Source organism: Danio rerio, chromosome 19 (assembly GCF_052040795.2).
Source record: "Danio rerio strain M-AB ecotype USA chromosome 19, GRCz13ab, whole genome shotgun sequence".
Classification (NCBI taxonomy): domain Eukaryota; kingdom Metazoa; phylum Chordata; class Actinopteri; order Cypriniformes; family Danionidae; genus Danio; species Danio rerio.
Genome location: NC_141039.2, coordinates 21,174,784 through 21,196,389, shown reverse-complemented (window position 1 = coordinate 21,196,389; position 21,606 = coordinate 21,174,784). Strand labels below are relative to the sequence as shown.

General features: G+C 42.8%; 2 protein-coding genes across 2 annotated transcripts in view; both read right to left on the bottom strand.

The window, feature by feature from the left end:
• The window catches only part of LOC148679789 (uncharacterized), a 415,121-nt gene that overhangs the window by 46,739 nt on the left and 346,776 nt on the right, over positions 1 to 21,606 (bottom strand). The window lies entirely within an intron of this gene.
• Positions 1 to 21,606, bottom strand: part of cpne4b (copine IVb) — a 130,786-nt gene that overhangs the window by 29,980 nt on the left and 79,200 nt on the right. Inside the window, exons 11-13 of the mRNA XM_087295616.2 lie at positions 15,252 to 15,385; positions 14,731 to 14,785; positions 4,971 to 5,022 (exon numbers count right to left, since the gene is read on the bottom strand). Coding sequence (XP_087151742.1) covers positions 4,971 to 5,022; positions 14,731 to 14,785; positions 15,252 to 15,385 — 241 coding nt within the window. The remainder of the gene's footprint in view (positions 1 to 4,970; positions 5,023 to 14,730; positions 14,786 to 15,251; positions 15,386 to 21,606) is intronic.

Genomic DNA, 21,606 nt, shown 5'->3' with positions numbered 1-21,606 from the left:
CGTAAGCCCACTCCGCCTGCCGAGCCATCCACCTGCGCTGCTACTCGCCGAGGGCGCCTCCGGCCAAGCCAGCGCACCGTACTCCTTGAAAGCAGGCAGCCCCCCTGCCCAGGGCGCCGTTAAGTCTGGTAAACGGACTGCGAAGCGTCCCTGAGACAGGCCATCCGCAGAAGAGGAAACTTGCTCTTTTCCTGCTGGAGGGCGGGGCCCCGATTCCAATGGTACTTTTCATTGCCACCAAAACATCAATGAAAGAGCATTTTTAGCCTTCCCCGGATGTGACAGCACGAACTCTGCCAGGCCGGGACGCGCTGCCTTCTGGCTCGCAGATTCTACGTGCTTCGCCAGTGGCTCACGAGCGCTGGGGGGACGGTCTCCTTTCCCTCAGCCCTCCAGCCCCCTCTCCGGATTCAGGGTGCGGAGCCAGAGCGAATCGCTCTCCTCCAGCACTTCCGCGGGACCCTCGTGCTTCCCGGACCAGCACACCCACTATGCGCTGCCCCACCGCTGGTACGTCAGCGATTGTAGCGATGACTCTATTAGCGAGGGCTCTGCCTGCCTGTTTAGCGCGGGCCAGCCCCTTGCGGTGGCTCATACGCACAATCAGACTCGGTTACGCGATTCAGTTCGCGAAGAGGCCCCCCAAGTTCACGGGCGTGTATTTCACCAAGGTCAACCCCCTGTCTGCCCCAGTCTTGTGAGAGGAGATTGCTGCCCTCCTGGCGAAGGGTGCAATCGAGCCAGTTCCTCCAGCCGAGATGGAGAGAGGGTTTTACAGCCCATACTTTATCGTACCCAAAAAGAGCGGTGGGTCACGACCAATCCTAGATCTGCGCGTTTTGAACCGCTGTCTGCACAAGCTGCCATTCAGAATGCTCATGCAGAGGCGCATCCTCCAATGCGTTCGTCCTCGGGATTGGTTTGCAGCTATAGACCTGAAGGACATGTATTTTCTTGTCTCCATTCTTCCACGCCACCGCCAATTTCTGCGGTTTGCGTTCGAGGGTTGAGCATGGCAATACAAGGTCCTCCCCTTCGGCCTCTCTCTGTCTCCGCGAATCTTCACCAAACTCGTGGAGGGTGCCTTAGCGCCCCTTCGGCTCGCGGGCATCCGCATACTCGCATTATCTCGACGACTGGCTGATTTTAGCCCACTCACGGGAGCAATTGATTATGCACAGGGACAAGGTGCTTCGGCATCTCCGCCTACTGGGGCTTCAGGTCAACCGAGAAAAGAGCAAACTCGCCCCTGTGCAGAGGATCTCTTTTCTCGGGATGGAGCTGGACTCGGTCACCATGGTAGCACACCTCTCCGAGGAATGCGCTCGCCTGTTGCTGGGCTGTCTGAGAGAGCTCGACAGCAAACTAGTGGTCCCACTGAAGTTCTTTCAGAGGCTCCTGGGGCATATGGCATCCGCAGCTGCCGTCACGCCGCTTGGATTGCTCCATATGAGACCACTCCAGCACTGGCTTCACGATCGGGTCCCAAGACGCGCATGGCACGCGGGCACACACCGAGTCTCTGTTACTGCGCTGTGTTGTCGCGCCCTCAGCCCTTGGGATGACCCCTCGTTCCTACAGGCTGGTGTGCCTCTAGGACAGGCGTCCAGCCATGTTGTTGTTTCAACAGATGCTTCCAACATGGGCTGGGGGGCTGTGTGTCGCGGGCATGCAGCTACGGGCCTGTGGAAGGGTGCCCAGTTGCATTGGCATATCAATCGCCTCGAGCTGTTGGCAGTGTTCCTCGCTCTCCAGCGCTTTTTACCGGAGCTGGAGCGGCAACATGTGCTGGTCAGGATGAACAGTACGGTGGCGGCAGCGTATATCAACCGCATGGGGGGTATGCGCTCTCGCCGCATGTCTTAGCTCGCCCGCCGTCTGCTCCTCTGGAGCCATCCGCGGCTGAAATCGCTGCGCGCCATTCACGTTCCAGGCACGCTCAACCGTGCAGCCGATGCGCTCTCACGGCAGCTGTTAAGCCCTGGAAAATGGAGACTCCAGTCTGTCCAGCTGATATGGGCGCGATTCAGGGAGGCCCAAATCGATCTGTTTGCTTCCACCGAGAACGCTTATTGCTAGTTGTTTTTTTCCCTGACCGAGGGCTCTCTCGGCACGGATGCACTGGCCCACAGCTGGCCTCGGGGCATGCGCAAATATGCGTTTCCCCCAGTGAGCCTGCTCACGCAGTTTCTGTGCAAGGTCAGGAAGAACGAAGAACAGGTTCTGCTAGTTGCGCCCCTCTGGCCCAACCGGACCTGGATATCAGAGCTCTCCCTCCTCACGACGACCCTCCCCTGGCAGATCCCTTTGAGAGAGGACCTACTCTCTCAGGGACAGGGCACCATCTGGGACCCTCGCCCCGATCTTTGGAACCTCCACATGTGGTCCCTAGACACGAGGAAGACTTAGATAACCTACCGAGTGCGGTGGTTAATACCATCACTCAGGCTAAAGCCCCCTCCACGAGGCGCGCCTACGCCCTGAAGTGGAGTCTATTCACTGAATGGTGCGTCTCTCGCAGAGAAGACCCCATGAAATTGCCAGATCATTATTGTGCTCTCTTTCCTTCAAGAGAAGCTGGACAGCAGGCTGTCGCCCTCCACTCTCAAGGTTTACGTGGCCGCCATCTCCGCTTATCATAACGCGGTAGCTGGCGGCACCGTGGGAAAGCACAACCTCATCATCCGGTTCCTCAGGGGTGCTAGGCGAATTAATCCATCCCGCCTCCCTCTCATACCCTCTTGGGATTACCCTTGTTCTCACAAGTTTACGCGCAGATCCCTTCGAGCCACTCGATTCAGTATCTCAAAGATTTCTGTCCCTGAAGACAGCTCTGCTGGTCGCAATGGCCTCCATCAAGAGGGTCGGGGACCTGGATGCATTTTCGGTCAGTGACTCGTGCCTGGAATTCGGGCCGAACTACTCTCATGTTATCCTGAGACCCCGCCCGGGTATGTGCACAAGGTTCCTACCACCCCCTTTAGAGATCAGGTAGTGAACCTGCAAGCGCTGCCTCGGAGGAGGCAGACCCAGCCCTTTCCTTACTTTGTTCAGTTCGCGCCCTGCGCGTTTATGTGGACCGTACTCAGAACTTTAGATCATCTGAGCAGCTCTTTGTCTGTTATGGCGGTCGGCAGCAGGGAAGTGCCGTATCGAAACAAAGATTATCCCACTGGATTGTGGATGCCATTTCACTCGCTTATTCAAGCAGAGGTGAGCCGTGTCCCCCGGGAGTGCGTGCACACTCCACTCGGAGCTTTGCATCCTCTTGGGCGCGTGCACGCGGTGCCTCTCTAACAGACATTTGTAGAGCTGCGGGCTGGGCGACACCCAACACATTTGCAAGGTTTTACAATATGCGAGTGGAGCCGGTTTTCTCAAGGGTATTGGGTAACCCTTTGGTGATTGAGGAAACAACTCGGTAGGGTGTTGAAACACGCTTGCTGCGCCATTCTCCCTAACATGGAGGTTCGTGTGCCTTTTTATCTGTCAGTAAAGTTCCCCGTCAGGTGAGCCCTGCAGATTCCTCCGTGGCCCCCAGCACTGACTCAGCGGAGGAGTTACCTGCTGGCCCACTACGTTGTAGATCTGCCCGCTGGTCAGCCCGCGTTTTGGGTATAGGTGCCTGCTATGCGTGATCCCCACTAGGCGATCCCATATGCTTATTACGCCACGGTTAAGTCCCCCCCCTGGGTGGACCCATGTCTTCCCTCTTCGCTAACCACTTTTTTTCTATGCGTACTCCTCCTTCTTAGGGCTAGTCCATATGTAAATTCTGCCAACTATTCCCCCCGCGCCTCCCATGATGTGGGTGCGTCACGCTTGCTTGACTATCCCCTCATTGGGGGCGTTGGTAAGGTGCAGTCATTATGGCGCTTTCCATAGTTCTCCCATTCGTGGATTTTCAAAATCAAATCCACTGTATAGCACTGACGTTCCCCACCCGAAGGGGAACGTTCGAGGTTACAGAAGTAACCCTTCGTTCCCCGAGGAGGGGAACGGAAGTGCTATACTCCGTCGCCATAATGACTGTCCCTTAGCTGTTTAAAAATCTGTTCAGCTTAAAAGGATGGCGTTTGCTCGCTCCAGGTGTGCTAATATGCTGGGATAATTGGCAATGAAGCACACCTGTGCAAGCTTACGCTGCCAATTCATTGCATTCATTGGCCTGTTCAATACTCTTTCAGACAAGCGGCTTCTGAACCGAATCCTCCCATACGTGGATTTTCAAAATCAAATCCACTGTATAGCACTTCTGTTCCCCTCCTCGGGGAATGAAGGGTTACTTCTGTAACCTTGAACGTTTTTTCTGGGTAGGAGAGGTTGATGGTGGAATAGAGCAAAATAAATATGTGTCTGATTGGCCACATTTGTTACATTTAGTTACCCTCATGTCGTTCCAAATCCTTGAGATCATCTGTTATCTTTGGAACACAAAATAAGATGTTTTAAATGAATTCTGAGAGCTCCTTCAGCAAAGTTCCTGGCTCATTCAAAGTTAAGAAAGGATCCTCAAAACACATGCCTTCAGTTGTTCGATCAGAATTATATCAAGCTATAAGAATATTTAAAGCATTAAATAAAAAATACTTTATTCTTCTGGTCAGTTTCAGTATAGGGTGATTGGTCCCACCTCAGGCATATTACTTACTCGGACGTTCCTGTGTTGACACAGAAAGTTGTGCTTGAGTATGTACATCACAGCACAGTGCTCATGATAATCTTAATATTAAGATTAAACCACTGAATGCATATGGTCTGTTTTAAGGATGGTTTTTGCATCTATTTGGACTCTGAAAGGGTTCAGAATCTTTTCTATGGAGAATGAAGGAGCTCTCAGATTTCACTTAAAATATTTGTAATTCGTAGACAAACAAATATCCTAGGGGATTGAAATGACATGAGGATGAGTAAATAAAAACAGATTTGATTATTATCTGTATAAAGAAACTCACACCACCATGACTCACCAGCACATTCTGGATTGTCCTCGTCAAAATTCACTGCAAAATCATGAGAAACCTAAAGACAAAAGAGAGGACAAAAGAGAGGACAGAAAAGGAGGACAAAAAAAGAGAGAGGAGGACAAAAAAAAAACAGTTTAATGCCCATATCTGAAGCTGTGGCAATATCAGATTACACAATTAAAGTCTAATAAATGCCCTGGAAGAACTAAAACAATTCATTTCTTTATTTTATGGCTCATTTATATTCAGAGACATTGCAGCCAATGGATGGGTTAAGGCCATGCATAAAACATGGAGCCTCCCTGTGGTTCGGACTCCGGTCAGCATAATGCATACTTAGACTCACATCCATCCACACTGCAGCTATGACCTCTGGTTAAAACATGGCAGCCAATCAGATGACCTGATTTTGACTGATTGGCATAGATTAGTAGGAGTGATGAGGTGATTATTTTAAAAGGGCATTAGCAGTTCATGAATTATTCAGAAATATTATGTCAGGTAACAGTGAGGGATTCAGAGCACTCTAGTTTCCATGGCAATTTATCATATGGTATGGGAAACCTCTTGCAAGTTAAAATTCTGTCTGTTAAAATATCAGTTGAGTGGAGATTGAAACCAATCAAAAAATAAATAGACAATATACACACATTAAAAATAGTATCAAAAACATAATATAGCTAAAACACATTAAGATCTGCATGCAAGCTGCATTAGTAGTTTCTTTTCTATTGCAACATATAAGTAGTTGTGTGTATATATAATAGGTGATACTGAAAGTATGTACCAACTGCTTAATAAAGGGAACACTGAAATAACACATCCTAGATCTGAATAAAATGAAATATTTTCATCAAATACTTTGTTTAGTAGAATGTGCTGACAACAAAATATAAAAAAAAATATTAATGGAAATCAAATTTGTTCAACCATGGAGGTCTCGATTTGGAGTCACACTCAAAATTGAAGTGTAAAACACACTACAGGCTAATCCAGCTTTGATGTAATCTCCTTAAAACAAATCAAAACGAGGCTCAGTAGTGTGTGGCCTCCACATGACCTTTCTACAATGCTTAGGTGTGCTTCTGATGAGGTGGAGGATGGTCTCCTGAGAGAACCCCGTTCAGACTTGGACAGTCTATGGTGAATTGGTGAATGAAGCGAGACATGATGTCCCAGATGTTCTAAATCAGTGTTTCTCAACTAGTGGGTCGCGACCCAAAAGTGGGTCATGGGAACATTTTCATTGGGTTGTGGAGTGTGTGATCAAAAAAACAACAAAAGTTCATTTTTAACTTATTTTGCGTATATCGGACTTTTATTTTGAAATCCGTTTGACATGTAAAATTTCAGCGCAAATACGACCCCGAATATGTAAAGTGTGGATTTACATATATTGATGACAAAAAAGTCTTAAAACGTCAGTGTGTAGTGAGGTGCTCTCACAACAGAGCATGAAACCTTCTAAATTAAAATGACATTTAGAAACCAAACATCCAAGTTGCAAGGACAAACCTGTGGACTATTTTCAAAGACGACTTCAATAGCTGAGGGCATGACAAAAGTGCCTAACATCTTCATGTTTAAAACAAGTCCAGGCACTGCGCTCATCTTACTGTGCTCACCGTGTAGCAAAGGCCAAGAAAGCCCACAAAAAAGCAGAAAAGCAAATAACTGGTGATTATTATAAAATTGTTATGATCAATTTAACCATTTTACTTTAATTTGCGGGTTTGTTCTGTTCAGCCGGATCAGCATTAATGTTTTATTAACAGTTCAGTTTAGTTAGTGGTAACTTAAATTTTCCTTACCCTAACCACTGTTTACAGTATTTGACGTTTTTACTTTGTAATATTTCTATAATTTTATACATTTTGTTAAATGAAAGCTGTAAAATATTGTTTATTTAACAATATAAGTCTTGGTGATTTTCTTATGATTTATCTTTTACTACTTGTGTATGTTAACAAATAAATACAAATGAATTATGATTCCCTAAAATTATATTATAGTTCCAAAACATTTGGGTCGCGGCTTGATGACCATGTAAAAATGTGGGTCAAATGCCACACCAGTTGAGAACCCCTGTTCTAAATTAAATTCAGGTCTGGGAAACAGACGGGCCAGTCCATACTCTGGACGCTACGCTGATAGACACAGCAAACCGTCTTGCCACAGCTCATAGGAACTAAGAAGTGTACTGTGGTCACCACTTGCAGAACCACTTGTTTATTGGAGATGTCTTGCTAATCACCAAGAATTTCCACCTGTTGTCTATTCCATTTGCACAACACCATGTGAAATTGATTGTTAGTCAGTGTTGCTTTATAAGTTGCTTACTTTATTACTATAGGTTTGGAACAACATGAGGATCAGTGCTGATTGATTTTTTTTTTCTTTTGAATGGAGTTTGTTTATTTATTTTATTAAAATTTTTTTAATTGGATATGTGATTGTGACAATTTTGGCAATTGTTTTAAAATATGCAATATTCCATGAGCGTCATACTTAGTTCCTAGAAAGCCGAAGCCCAGCAGAATTTAGCTCACACCCTGCTTCAGCAAGCTTAACTATAGATTTCAAAGAAGCTTAAAGGACTCACTTTGATCAGGTGTGTTTAATTAGGGTTAAAGCTAATCTCTGCAGAGCTGTGGGCCCCCAGTAACGTGACTTAGGCCCCGTTTACACTAATGCGTTTTAGTTTGAAAACGCATAAGTTTTGCTACGGTTACGCCATCCGTCCACACTACGCCGGAGTTTTCGAGCATCGATTTTGGAAACGCTGAAGAGGCCGTTTTCATTCTAAAACACTGCTGCTCCGTATCAGTGTGGATGGGGCAAAAACAGAGAAATCGGAAAACGAAGGCGGGGCTGCCGACATTCGCCTCTCTGATTGGGGCTTTTCCTCATTATTAAGTAGCCTACACACACAGTTCAGTCCTGCATCCTCTCCCCATAAGTTCAGACTTCGCAAGTTTGATATGGAAAACAGACTCCCGAGGACATGTCAGGTAAATCTTCAAAAGGAACAGTGTACTTTATAACCTCATTCACTTCATCCTGACTACTTTGTTTTACTATATCTTAATAATAAAATGAAAACATGATATAAAGAACTGTTATTGTCATTGTCATTTTGATATTAAAAACTTAACAGACAGCAGTGATGTGTGTTTTAAGGTTTTTAGGGTGGACGGAGAGCTGTTCAGAAACGCTGGGTGAAACGCTAGTGTGGACGCGGATCGTTTTCATTTTAAAACGCTGTTTTAAAACTGAAACGTACTAGTGTAAACGGGGCCTTAAGCTGTGGTCACACTGGACTTTTTTCCCCATAGACTTCCATTTATATGCACGCAAATCCGTCAGACGGAAAACGTAAACTTGTGTATCAAGTATTGCAATTTCCTGCGTTGGAAAGTTCAAACTTGGTGAACTCTGACCTGCAAAATCACATCACTTTACTGCATATGTAATGGGGTGATCCCCAAAGGGGAGGGGTTTCCCACTCGTATGCGTGTAATGGGGGATCCCCAAGGGGGAGGGGTTTCCTCATTATGTTTAGGTGAATGGAGTTGGAAATTACGCTCACCACCCCTTTAAAAGTGTGGAAGTTTTCCCTTGCTTCCGTTTTCTCCCTGGCATGGAATAGTGGCAGTGTGTTGAGTGCGTGCAAACTTTTGATGTACGTTAAGCATTGAGCGTTGAGCAGTAAGCCTGCAGTGTTTAGAAAAGCCTGTAATTCTGTTTCTTTGGCCTGAGGAAGTGCAATCGCATCAGCGAGTAACGGCATGTTTCTGTTTATGTCTTTGGCTATTTCTGGCGAGTTTTAGAGCTGTTAATTAATAATTAATAATTCTTTTAGCTACATCCATGTATGATCGGTTGATTGCTCATCATTTGCGTTAAGAGCCAGTTGACTGGGCTGCGGGCAAGTTTCTATTTGAGAGTCTGTAAATGTTTTATCTAGAAACATGATTTTAAACATTAACATGCAAATGAATATTGACTGGTTGTTTTATAGAGAGCCCGTTGCTGTTTTGCTGCTGTCTGGTGACCCGTTTGTGCTACGAGGGGCGATTCACTTTCCTTCTCGGCACCTGATTGTGTGTGACTCGGTTGCGTCAAGGCAGAGTGTGTGTGTGTGTGTAGGATTGTGTGTGTGTGTGGGTGTGAGCGCGCGCTTATTGTGCGAGGGTGCGCTAAATTCTTTCGACGTTGGCGCGGTTGTGAGTGTGCGTGTATGTGTGCAGTGTTGTGATTTTAACTATTTGATGGGTTTGTATTTTGTTTGTGTAAATTGTGAAGGGCTGTTATTGTTCAACTTCCATTTCAATACTAAAAGCAAGGATTACCTTATATGGGGAGGGTTGTGTTATTTTGGCTTTGTTTGTTATGCGGGTGGTTTATTTTGAGTGTGGGTTAGTTTCTCTTTATTAATGAGTGTTTTGTTTTGAAGGTTTCGTTTGCACTGGAGTGTGGCATTTTCCTTTTTTTCCCTTTTGATCTTTCCCAATGGTATATCCTGTGTAATATTGAGTGTGATAGAGCAGTGGCCACTGACAACCATTATACAAACTATTGTATTGTTTTGTGACTTATTGTAATTGACTATCTGTTTTATATGATTACATTTTAAAGAAAAACTCTATTTAAGTGTCTAATAAAATATTGTTTGTACACATCTCTGCTTTATTTCCATTTGTTTGGAGAAATTTTTGTTTGGAGAAGTTGTGGGTAGTAAAGTGAACCTCTATTTGGTTATATTCAGTACAGTACGGGCCCCGGTCACACATAAGACCAATCGAGGATCAACATGACCTCTCTGTGCAGAAATTTTAAATACGGAGCAATCGCTCACTTTTTAAAATGTCTAATCATTTTGTTTAATTCCGCTCCTTTTCGAAGCGCCGTACGTTAGAATTTCGCACATACAAACTGTTTCACAGTTTGAGCATGTGAAGTTCTGTCATTTGGCCCTGCAAATAGTGGTGGGATTAAACAAAATGATTAGATGTTAAAAAGACGCTAAAAAAGGAAGTGATTGCTCCATATTCAAAATTTTTGTACAAAGAGGTCATGCTTTGATGTTCTATTGGTCTCACGCAATGACGTGATGTGATTTCGCAGATCAGAGTTTAACAAGCTTGAATTTTCGAATGCAGCAACATGCAAAACTTGTCACATGAGCTTGCATTTCTGGTCTACATTCACATGTTTATGAATGGAAGTATATGGGGCAAAAAGTGCAGTGTGATTATGGCTTTCGCAAGATGATATTTAAATGTTTGACTCCTGTGCTATACACACTGCAGGTGTTGTTTATTAATTTGGCCTTTCTGTTTCATTGTAAATAGAAAATTTATTTATATCTGCTGATACTGCTTAACATTTTATGTTGTGCAGTATATTTATTTGTAGCAAAAAAAAAAAAAAATACATTTGTCTGAAAATTTGTCCGAATTTACAAAATTGGAAAAACAGCATGTGGGAAGTACTCGGATGACCTACTACTTCCAGCAAGGTTCTGTAGTGCGCATCGGATTGATCCTACGCTATCACAGGATGCACTGTGATAGAATTCCTAGTAGTACGTTTAAATTCAAATGCAATACCTACTGAGTAGTAGGCGATTTCGAACACAGCCAGTGACTAACTGGGAACAGTGTTGCCAGTATTACACTGTAAAAAAGCCTAACAAGGTCTAACAGTGCAGATATTTTAATCTGATCAGCAAACTTGATTAAAGTTCCAAATTATCCAAAGATTAGTTATCATGATTAAAAGATAAAAAATCTGCCAAATTATCTTAGATTGTTTAGTTGATGTATGAAGAATGCTCAGATTACTAAAGTAACCTTCGTTCCCTGGGGAGAGGAGCGGAAATGCTATTAGTGGATTTTTATTTTAGGAAAATCCACGAATTGGGAGGATTTGGTTCAGAAGCCACTTGTCTGAAAGGGTATGGAACGGGCCAATGAATGCCAATGAATTGGCAGCGTAAGCTTGCGCAGGTGTGCTTCATTGCCAATTAACCCAGCATATAAGCACACGTGGAGCAAGCATTCGCAATCCTTTTAAGCTGAAGAGACTTGAACTAACAGCTAAGGGACAGTCATTATGGTGATGGTAAATAGCATTTCCGTTCCCCTCCTCGGAGAACGAGGGTTACTTTAGTAACCTGAGCGTTCACCTTCGGGTGGGGAACTCCAATGCTATTAGTGGATTTGATTTTAGGAAAATCCATGAATTGGGAGAACTATGGAAAACGCCATAATGACTGCACCTTACCAAAGCCTCCGATGAGAGGATAATCAGGCAAGCATGACGCACACACATCACGGGAGGCACAGTCCTCCAACGTGTCCCTGGCCCTTACTTATTTAGGTATATTTTTCGGAAAGTCGCAAGTGTCTAGATAATTATAATAATACGACAGTATGTTGGGAGCGTGCAGTCCCGATAGGGAGGACGCTGCGGAGGCCATCTGCTACCCAATGGGGAGATATGATGGCAATACATATGGACTAGCCCTAAGGAGGGGAGTACGCATGATAAAGGTGGTTAGCGGAGAGGGAAGACACGGGTCCGCCATTGCAACGCACAGATGGGGGGGGGCCATCGCGAGGAGGGAGAGCTCTGACATCCAGGTCCGGTTGGGCCAGAGGGGCGCAACCAGCAACCTGTTCCTCGTCCTCCCTGACCTTGCACAGTAACTGCGCAAGCAGGCTCACTGGAGAAAACGCGTATTTGCGCATGCCCCGAGGCCAGCTGTGACCCAGTGCATCCGTGCTGAGAGAGCCCTCGGTCAGGGAAAAAAACAACTGGCAATGAGCAATCTCGGGGGAAGCAACAGATCGATCTGGGCTTCCCCGAATCGCGCCCATATCAGCTGAACAGACTCGGGGTGGAGTCTCCATTCCCCAGGACGTAAAGGCTGCCGTGAGAGCGCATCAGCTGCACGGTTGAGCTTGCCTGAATGTGAATGGCGTGCAGCGATTTCAGCCGCGGATGACTCCAGAGGAGCAGACAGCGGGCGAGCTGAGACATGCGGCGAGAGCGAATACCCCCCAAGCGGTTGATATACGCCAAACCGCCGCCATGCTGTCCATCCTGACCAGCATGTGTTGCTGCTCCAGCACCAGAAAAAAAACGGTGGAGAGCGAGAAACACTGCCAGCAGCTCCAGGCAATATGCCAATGCAACTGGGTTCCTTTCCACAGCTCCGCAGCTGCATGCCCGCAACGCACAGCCCCCCAGCCCATGTGGAAGCATCTGTTGAAATGACAAGGCTGGACGCCTGTCCTAGAGGCACTCAGGCCTGTAGGAACGAGGGGTCGCTCCAAGGGCTGAGGGCGCTGCGACACAGCGCAGTAACAGAGACTCGGTGCGCGAGCGTTCCATGCACGTCTGGGGACTCGATCGTGAAGCTAGTGCTGGAGTGGTGTCATATGGAGTAATCCGAGCGGCGTGAAGCGGCTACGAATGCCATATGCCCCAGGAGCCTCTGAAATAGTTTCAGTGGGACAACTATTTAAGGGGGGACTTTGTATTGCCAAGCTCGACCTTCAAATGCAAACCGCAGAAACTTACTGTGGCGAGGAAGAGTGGAGACCTGGAAATACGCGCCCATCAGGTCTAATGCTGCAGACCAACCCAGAGGAAGAACGCACTGGAGGATGCGCTTCTGCGTGAGCATTCTGAATGGCAGCTTATGCAGACAGCGGTTCAAAACGTGCAGATCTGCGATTGAATACACACCCGTGAACTTGGGAGGCCGTTTCGCGAACTCTGATTGGCTGCCTGCTTCCGAGGTGCTCGACGTGCTCGCTACGCCAGAGGCATGTGCGGGGGCGGTTCAGCTCTCATAGGCGGGCGCCTTTGGCGAGGAGCAGATATGGATGGTACGGCGGGCGGAGCGGGCTTACGGCCCCGCCGAAGGTGACATCAACCATCAGACTGCTCTCTCACCGCCTTGAATTCCTGGGTGAATTCACAGACGGTGTCGCCGAAAAGACCAGCTTGGGATATGGGGGAGTCAAGAAAGCGGACTTTGTCGACTTTGCGCATATCAGCCAATTTTTAGCCAAGGGTGGCGCTCCTGGACCACTAGTGTGGACATCGTCCTCCCCAACGCACACGCAGCGGACTTAGTAGTCCGAAGAGCTTAGTCGGCTGGGGTGCGAAGCTCATAAGCCTGAGTTGGACCCCACCCTCGTGCAGCTCGGCAAGCGCCTGCGCTTGGTAGCGCTGGTAGGTGGCTATCGCATGCAAGGCGGAAGCAGCCTGGCCCGCAGCCCTGTAAGCTCTAGCTCCGAGGGAGGCGGATAACTTACAGGCTTTGGATGGGAGACGAGGCGGACCCTGCCAAGAAGAGGCGCAGCGCGGACAAAGATTAACCGCAACCGCGCGCTTAACCTGAGGAATCGCCACATAACCCCTGGCCGCTCCACCGTCAAGAGTGGTGAGGGTGGAGGGACATGCAGCACGAGCAAAAAAAAGTGCCCTTCAAGACCGTGTGAGCCTACTGTGCACCTCCGGGTAGAAGGGGACGAGAGGCTTTGAAGGCTTTGCCCTCTGGTCCTCTACGTAGCACCCATCTAGTCCGTCCGGCCGCGGAGCTGGGGGATAAACCATCTCCAACCCACGGCCAGAGCAGCCCGGGAAAACACGGCTAACATGTCCGTTTCAGAAACGCCAGTCGGAGCACCGTCCTGAAAAAGACGTGCTGCACGACTGTGTTGCTCTCTTTGTGAAGTTGCAACTTTATACGCACCGCTCTGGAGGACTGGATCCAAAGAACGCCAGGCAAGGGAGAAACCCAGCTCGACAGTCTGCCGCTGCGTGTACACACTCTGGACAGGGAGAATGCTCTCGTTCGCTCGGAATCGCTGGATCACACAGGAGGAACCCTCATCGACTCGATCAGAAGTCTCTGAAGCGAAAAGGATAGCGAATTCTTGCTCCACGTGTGCTTATATGCTGGGTTAATTGCCAATGAAGCACACCTGTGCAAGCTTACGCTGCCAATTTATTGGCATTCATTGGCCCGTTCCATACTCTTTCAGACAAGTGGCTTCTGAACCGAATCCTCCCAATTCGTGGATTTTCCTAAAATCAAATCCACTAATAGCATTGGAGTTCCCCACCCGAAGGGAAACATACCCTTGCTGCTATGACAAAGAAGTTTTGAAGTTATCTCGGATCATGTCAAATTGTCAATAATCGAGCTGAGTAATCCACATGTGAAGAACCTCAGCCCTCCAGCATGCTGTAAACATGTCATCATAGAAAAAATTTTATTTGAAAGAGATAAATACAACTTTAATTATTACCTGTAAACAAATCATTTATAATAAATTCTGTAATAGAATACACACAAAAAAACACTAGAAAATTAAACGCCAACTCAGTCAAAACAGTAAAATGACTATGAACAAATAAAGTTAAAAGAAGAAAGAAGAAAACTGCATATATGAACATTTAAATGGATTAGCACTTAAAAGTAAGGTCACACTTTATTTTAATGGTCCGTTTGTTGAATTAAGTTACATTGCATCTACATGCTAACTAATTCCTAATATATTATAAGTAGACTGTTAGGTTAAGGTGAGGGTTAGGGTTAGTGTAAGTTGACATATTTGCAAAGTTTCTTTTAGTCAGTTAAATTTCTTTTTAAGGAGCAGTATCTACATTAAAATAAAAGTTTTACCAAAAGTAAATATCAATAAAGCAAATTTTTAAAACATACAATTTTTTAACTTACTTTAAAGTCTGGCGGAATTTGGGCACCAAAGCCAAAAGCGGGAAACATTTTGTCACTGGAAACAGAACAAAAGCAGAAAAGATTAATAAATGCACATTGAGCCCCAAAGATGAACACTGAGGTAAGCAGGGTGTGACATTGTGAGAGGTCAAATATAATTGACTCTCAGCTTATAACTGACATCTTGAGTTAGAAAGTGACTGAAGTATAGAAAGACAATGTTTGACATGGAACCTCTGCATTCAGACACTACATAAGACTAAATATGCGATTGATCAATTGATTGTTGTAATACAAGTACAATGTAGTTAATTGATTAATTGTACTGAAAGTTTGGTTAATGGCCAGTAGTCAGAACACAACTGGTATAAACATTATGTAATAGATTAGATCTTTTAGTTGGTTCATTAAATATCAAGACTGTTTGCTTGACTGGACACATGATTGATTGATTGTTTGACTGACTGACTGACTGACTGACTGACTGACTGATGAAGGGAATGATTGGTGGGTTACCTCACCTATCATAGTCCTGGCAGATCTCCCCAACAGCGATCAGTGCTTTCAGGTACTCATTGGGCTGGTAAGGGTGGATGTAGTGGAGGGAGCAGCTGTTTCGAGGGTCTCCATTTGAGGCAGTGAAATCAATGGCCACCTGTAAAACAATAACATTTGATAAAAAGATGAGTTGACTCAAAATTGTTAATTTTGTCATTGTTTACTCACTGTTATTCTAAACCTGCATGAACCTTATTTCTCCCATGGAACGCAAATGGTGCATTTTTAAGAACTGATTCATGACCAGGGTTAGGGAGTAACAAAATAAATGTTTGGCTTAATACTAGGAGAACATGTGAATTCCACACAGAAATGCCAGCTGGCCCAGCTGGAACTTAAACAGCGACCTTCTTGCTGTGAAGTGCTTGTACAGTGCTTAACAATGAGCCACTGCGCCACCCCATACTTGAAGTTATTTACCTTTAATTAATCAGGATGGCTAATGGTTCCACTAATGGACCATGGTTCACTTAATACTAAAAAAAGGGTTTTAAAGTCTGCAAATACAAAGTTCACCAAATAAGCAGGTACTGAGAAGAACAGACAAACACAAACCACAACATTACAATGGGTATATGGTGGTCAGTGTTGCCAGCTACACTTTGTTTACAGAATGTTTTCAGCCCAAAATCTCCAAAACCTTCTAAAACGCACAGAAAAAACTAAAAATTATTAGGCAAACACACTTGTTTATTGTTAAATATTTAACATAAAATGCATCCTCAAAATATCCCATCCAAATCCCATCCAAATTTAGTTAAGCCATTTGATAACTAATTAGCACAATCCTTTTCCCAAACAGAGATATTGAATTAGGCTCATTTCTTTCTAAGTAAAACGAGGTAAAACTCATTATAATGGCTCTTTTCTATAGTCATTATAATGACTTATTAAAATAATATTTCATTCTTTTTATGGGTATGGTAATGGTAAATTCAATTAAACAACTAAAACATAAAAAAATAAGCCAGGTGTTCTGATTATTTTGGACACCACTGTAGTTTTTAGTTGCATAGTGCCGAGACTTATTCTATTAAAGGTCGTCATAAAAATGCAGTACCTCCTAATATGTAGATCAACTTTCAAAACAAAGATTTATGAACTTGCACATTTTGTGTTCTAGTGTTTTCCTTACAGCACCCGCCACATTACTTCATTCATTATAAACATTTCTTAATGTATTAACACAAATATAAAATTGATACAGCACATACATGTTTAAAGGGGTGGTCCAGAATGTAATTTTAAGGCTTGGTTGTGTTAATAAGATGCAAAGCAATGTGTGCTCATGTTTCACTCGAAGGAAATCATGCTATTTTTTCATAAATCTCAGTCTGATTATATACAGCTACTCAGCTAACATGAAAACGACTGATATATTTCCTAGTTCCTCTGAAAGGCCCACCCTCAAGTGACTCCCACCGGTCATGTGTCATAATGTGCTGTTATTCGCAGATTGACTCCACGTCACGCCTGCAAAAGCATGCACGTTTTTTGTAAACAGTCAGTCAACCTCATGCCCGCTCTCTAAAATAACATCTGACAAGTGTCTGTAACGAGTGAAAATGGTGTGCGGCTCCTTTAAGAGAATTTTCCATTGTGTGTGTTTATGTGTGTGCGAGTGTTTATGTGTGCGCGTGTATACTATGAATTATCTGTAGACGTGTGTAATACAAGAAGTACATGTGCGCGGGACTGGTGTTTATTTTTCTTTTTCTCTGATGCTCGGATTAAGTTATTTTCTGTAGTGACAGAACTGTACTGACAGAAAAATAAAGCACAAGATGTGCGTTGCAACCTCTGTGAGCCTTGATTGATTTTTCTGCTGCTACACGAGTTAGACGAGCTCTCCTGTATTTTTTTAACTTAATTCGTTACATGGCGTCTTTCACGTATCATGAATCGTTCACATATCTTTTTCATTATCTGAGATATAAAACACATGCAAAAGCTGCCTATAGAGAAACCCTGCAGTCGCACATACATAGAGAGAGGCTGTACGTGCTGGTGAAGTGTGTGTGTGTGTGTGTGTGTGTGTGTGTGTGTGTATGTGTGTGTGTGTGTTTACAGCAGTTTGACGAATAAATATTAATTTGTAGCTAAATTCTTAGTGGTGGCGAAGAACATTTCCTGTTGTTTGCATCTTTTCTACAACGTACCATTAAGGTTAGACACTGTGCATGTCATAATCAATTTTAGTAATTAAAACACTTACAGGTCGTGGCTCAAAGTTCACAGCGTCTGATTGGAGCAGCACCTTCTTTGAGAAGATTTTAACCGAATACAGCACTGAACTGGGAGAGATACAGGAAGCAGTGTTTTTGTAAAATCCTGCTTGCTATGTATTTTATAATTCTCTGGAACATAATTATTATTGAACTGTAAGCACTTCTGTCTTTGTGTCGTGTCCTTTGGAAGCCCAAATACAGAAACAGAGAAGCTCTGTGGAAATAGCAGGATGGCATTTTCTCCCTCTGCTGTAACGTTACAGCGCCTCTGGTCACACCCCTTAGCTGTGCAGTGTGTGTGCGCAGTAAAAGTAGGTTTGTGATCTCTCAAGGCCCGGAGGTTTTTTTTTGTAGGCCCCAAAATTTGTTTATTGTAGGCTTTGCTAAGCTAATTCTGTAAAAACCAAGTTCACCCTTTGCATTGAACTTTGAGCATTTTACATTCAGAGATGCTGTTTATGTTCACACAGCTACATTACACATGGGCTAAAGTTTAAAATATGATATCGTAGTGGACCACCCCATTAAAGAAATGAAGCCATGTTATTCACTATATTAAGGTCTATATCTGGTCTTATCTTACAACATTAGCATTTAGTACAAACCTACAGTAGGTGAGAGTTCAAAGTGGCTATTAACGCCGCGGCTGGTACCGCCGCCGTTTGAAATAGGTGCCGCTCTGTTTTTAGTGTATGACCGCAGTTTGTGAATGAGCCGCCAGGGGGCGCAAAGGGACGGGATGCGAACAGACAGAAATAGCCCATACAGCTACTGTGCTTGTAAATGATATTAAACAATAAGTCAAAGCATTATAATTCCTTCATTAATCATTTAAAATTTGTTAACACGCTTTATTGTAAACTTTTTAAGTGCAAAGAGGATTCGTTTTGGAAAATAGAATTGAAGAAGTAAAAGACAACTAAAATGAAAGCACAAACATTTAGTACAAATAAGTAGTCTTAAATAAATAAATAAATAAATAAATAAATAAATAAATAAATAAATAAATAAAACAGCCTAAATATAGAAAGATGTTCAGTGTTTGCTATTTTGATAGGACTAAGACAAGACATTTACATTTATGTTTTATTTCTGTTTTTATTTCCATTTTCGTTGTTGATTATATTTTACTATCTCATTTATGTCTCAACAATTGTACATAAACGAATAATAAACGAATAATGAAAATAAATGAATAATGAAAATAGGCCTAAATAAATTATTTAGGCTATTTAAAGACATTGCCGTACAGTACGTGAAACACTGAGAAAAATAAATTGACCTACCTTAAGCAGATCACTAAAAGTATAATAAAATTATTTTTGCCGCAGGACATAAATTAAGTCTTGCAGGTTTATTTTTAATAATTTAGTTTCAGTTCTGTTCAGTTTTTTTTTTTTTTTCAAAACGTCAATGTTCTCCTTTAAAGTAGCTATAACTGTTGTTTTTTTTTTTTTTTGTTTTTTACTTATGGCTCAGTATGTTTTGTATTTTAACTTCATATTCAGTCACCTTGCAAATGTGTGTGAAATATAATGCCGCATAACCGCGGAAAAAGAAGAAAAAGCTGCCAAAGTTTAGCTAATTCATCAAAATAAGCTATATTAAAATACAACATTTATGTTAATACAGGCTGAGTGTGAACAAACTCAAGGCTAAGATATGCGCTTGCCTTTTAATGCATTTGCGGCCTTTTTATAGGCTAAAGGCAACTATGTATAATAATGTTTTTTTTTTCTTTTTCTTTTTGTATGGTAAAGGACAATGCACATTATGTTATTGATGTAAACTTAGGCTAAAACTTACCATTGATAAACGTGACCTACCTCAAGCAGATCACTTAAAGTATAAAAAAATAAAGTAGGCTATATATATATATATTCTTAATAAACTTCACAGCCACAAATATAAAAAACACAACTTGTATTAAAACTGGGCGAGGATTAGAAAGAATACGATGCTTGTTATATAATTTAAATTTTGATTCCAATTTCTGCAAGCACATTTTTTCACTCGCTACTCTGCCAGAAACTTCGCCGCCTTAGAGCACCTCAATAATGTAAACATTTGTTTAAAGATGGAGCGCAAGATGTGCCGAGTGGCAACATGTGAAGAACGATGGCAAAGCTAAGTGTGATTATTGTAATAAACTAAGTTATAAAGCAGAGTCCCGACCAACAGGACTAAGCATATGCGGTTGGCTCATTCTTCACGAATATAGAATTAAAATAATGGCGCGTTAGGTTCACTAAGCAGCGCATTCTCTCCGCCTCATCGTTTAACCAGCGGGACACGCTGCTGAAGCAGGAGAGACACTCCGTCATTCATAATCTTAGCTGATGTATCGGAGTCGAAAGAATATATCAAAGAGGAATTTTCTTTTAACAGTCCCGATATGTTTAATCTTTTTATTTTTTTTTTCGTGTCATTTCTCTTCAGCAAATTAGATATTTTTTAAAGCTGCTTGATTCTTTTAAAACCGAAAGCAGAGCCCGTGGTGTTTTTCCATAAGATACTCCTTTATGAATGTTTTAATTTTTTATTAAAGTCTTTAATGTGCTTTTTGATAGTTTTATTTTATTTCAAGCAGCATCTAAATGCGAATTTATCCTCAAAACTTGGCATAAGAGAGATGCAAGTCATGTGTGGCATAATTGCCTTTTTTCCCTGTGCATGCGAGATCAATTTCTGATCTTTTTGCAACTAAAATGAAAGCATAAACATTCAGTACAAATAACTAGTATTAAATAAATAAATAAATAAATAAATAAATAAATAAAGCAGTCTTTTAACCTAAATATAGAGAGATGTTCAGTGTTTGCTATTTTGACAGGACTAAGACAAGACATTTTCATTTATGTTTTTATTTCTGTTTGTACTTACATTTTCGTTGTTGATTATAGTTTACTATCTCATTTTATGTCTCAACAATTGTAGATAATAATGAACGAATAATGAAAATTAATGAATAATGAAAATAGGCCTAGATATATTATTTATTTAAAGACATTGCCGACATTGAGCTTAAGTTGAATGCAGCTTCATCAAAAGCAAAAAAATAAATAAATAAATTGACCTATTTTAAGCAGATTATAATAAAAATATTTTTGCCGCAGGACATAAATTAAGTCTAGCAGGTTTATTTTTTTAATAATTTAGTTTCAGTTCAGTTTTTTTTTTTTTTTTCAAAACGTCAATGTTCTCCTTTAAAGTAGCTATAACTGTTGTTTTGTTTTGTTTTTTTACTTAATGACTCAGTATGTTTTGTATTTGAATTTCAATTTCAGTCACCTTGCATATGCGTGTGAAATATAATGCGAGCATAACCGCTGAAAAAGAAGAAAAAGCTGTCAGTTAGAGCTAATTCATCAAAATAAGCTATATTAAAATACAGCATGCATGTTAATACAGGCAGAATGTGAACAAACTCAAGGTACGGCTAATATGCGCTTGCTTTTACATTTACATTTACATTTAGTCATTTAGCAGACGCTTTTATCCAAAGCGACTTACAAATGAGGACAAGGAAGCAATTTACACAACTAAGAGCAACAATGAATAAGTACTAAAGGCAAGTTTCAGGTCTGTAAAGTCTAAGAAGGGAAGTGTTAGTAGTTTTTTTTTTTTTTTTTTTTTTTTTTTTTTTTTTTTTTTTTGTACAATTAGTGTGATATTCAAAGAGGCAATTGCAGCTTAGGAAGTGAAGTGGAGACTAAATAGTTGAGTTTTTAGTCGTTTCTTGAAAATAGCGAGTGACTCTGCTGTTCTGATGCAGTTAGGGAGTTCATCCCACCAACTGGGCAGATTGAGCGTGAGCGTTCGCGAAAGTGATTTTTTCCCTCTTTGGGATGGAACCACGAGGCGACGTTCATTCACAGAACGCAAGTTTCTGGAGGGCACATAGATCTGCAGAAGTGAGTGCAGATAAGAAGGTGCTAGGCCAGAAGTCACTTTGTAGGCAAACATCAGAGTTTTGAATTTGATGCGAGCAGCAACTGGCAGCCAGTGCAAACGGACTAGCAGCGGAGTGACATGTGCTCGTTTAGGTTCATTGAAGACAACTCGTGCTGCTGCATTCTGGAGCAGTTGA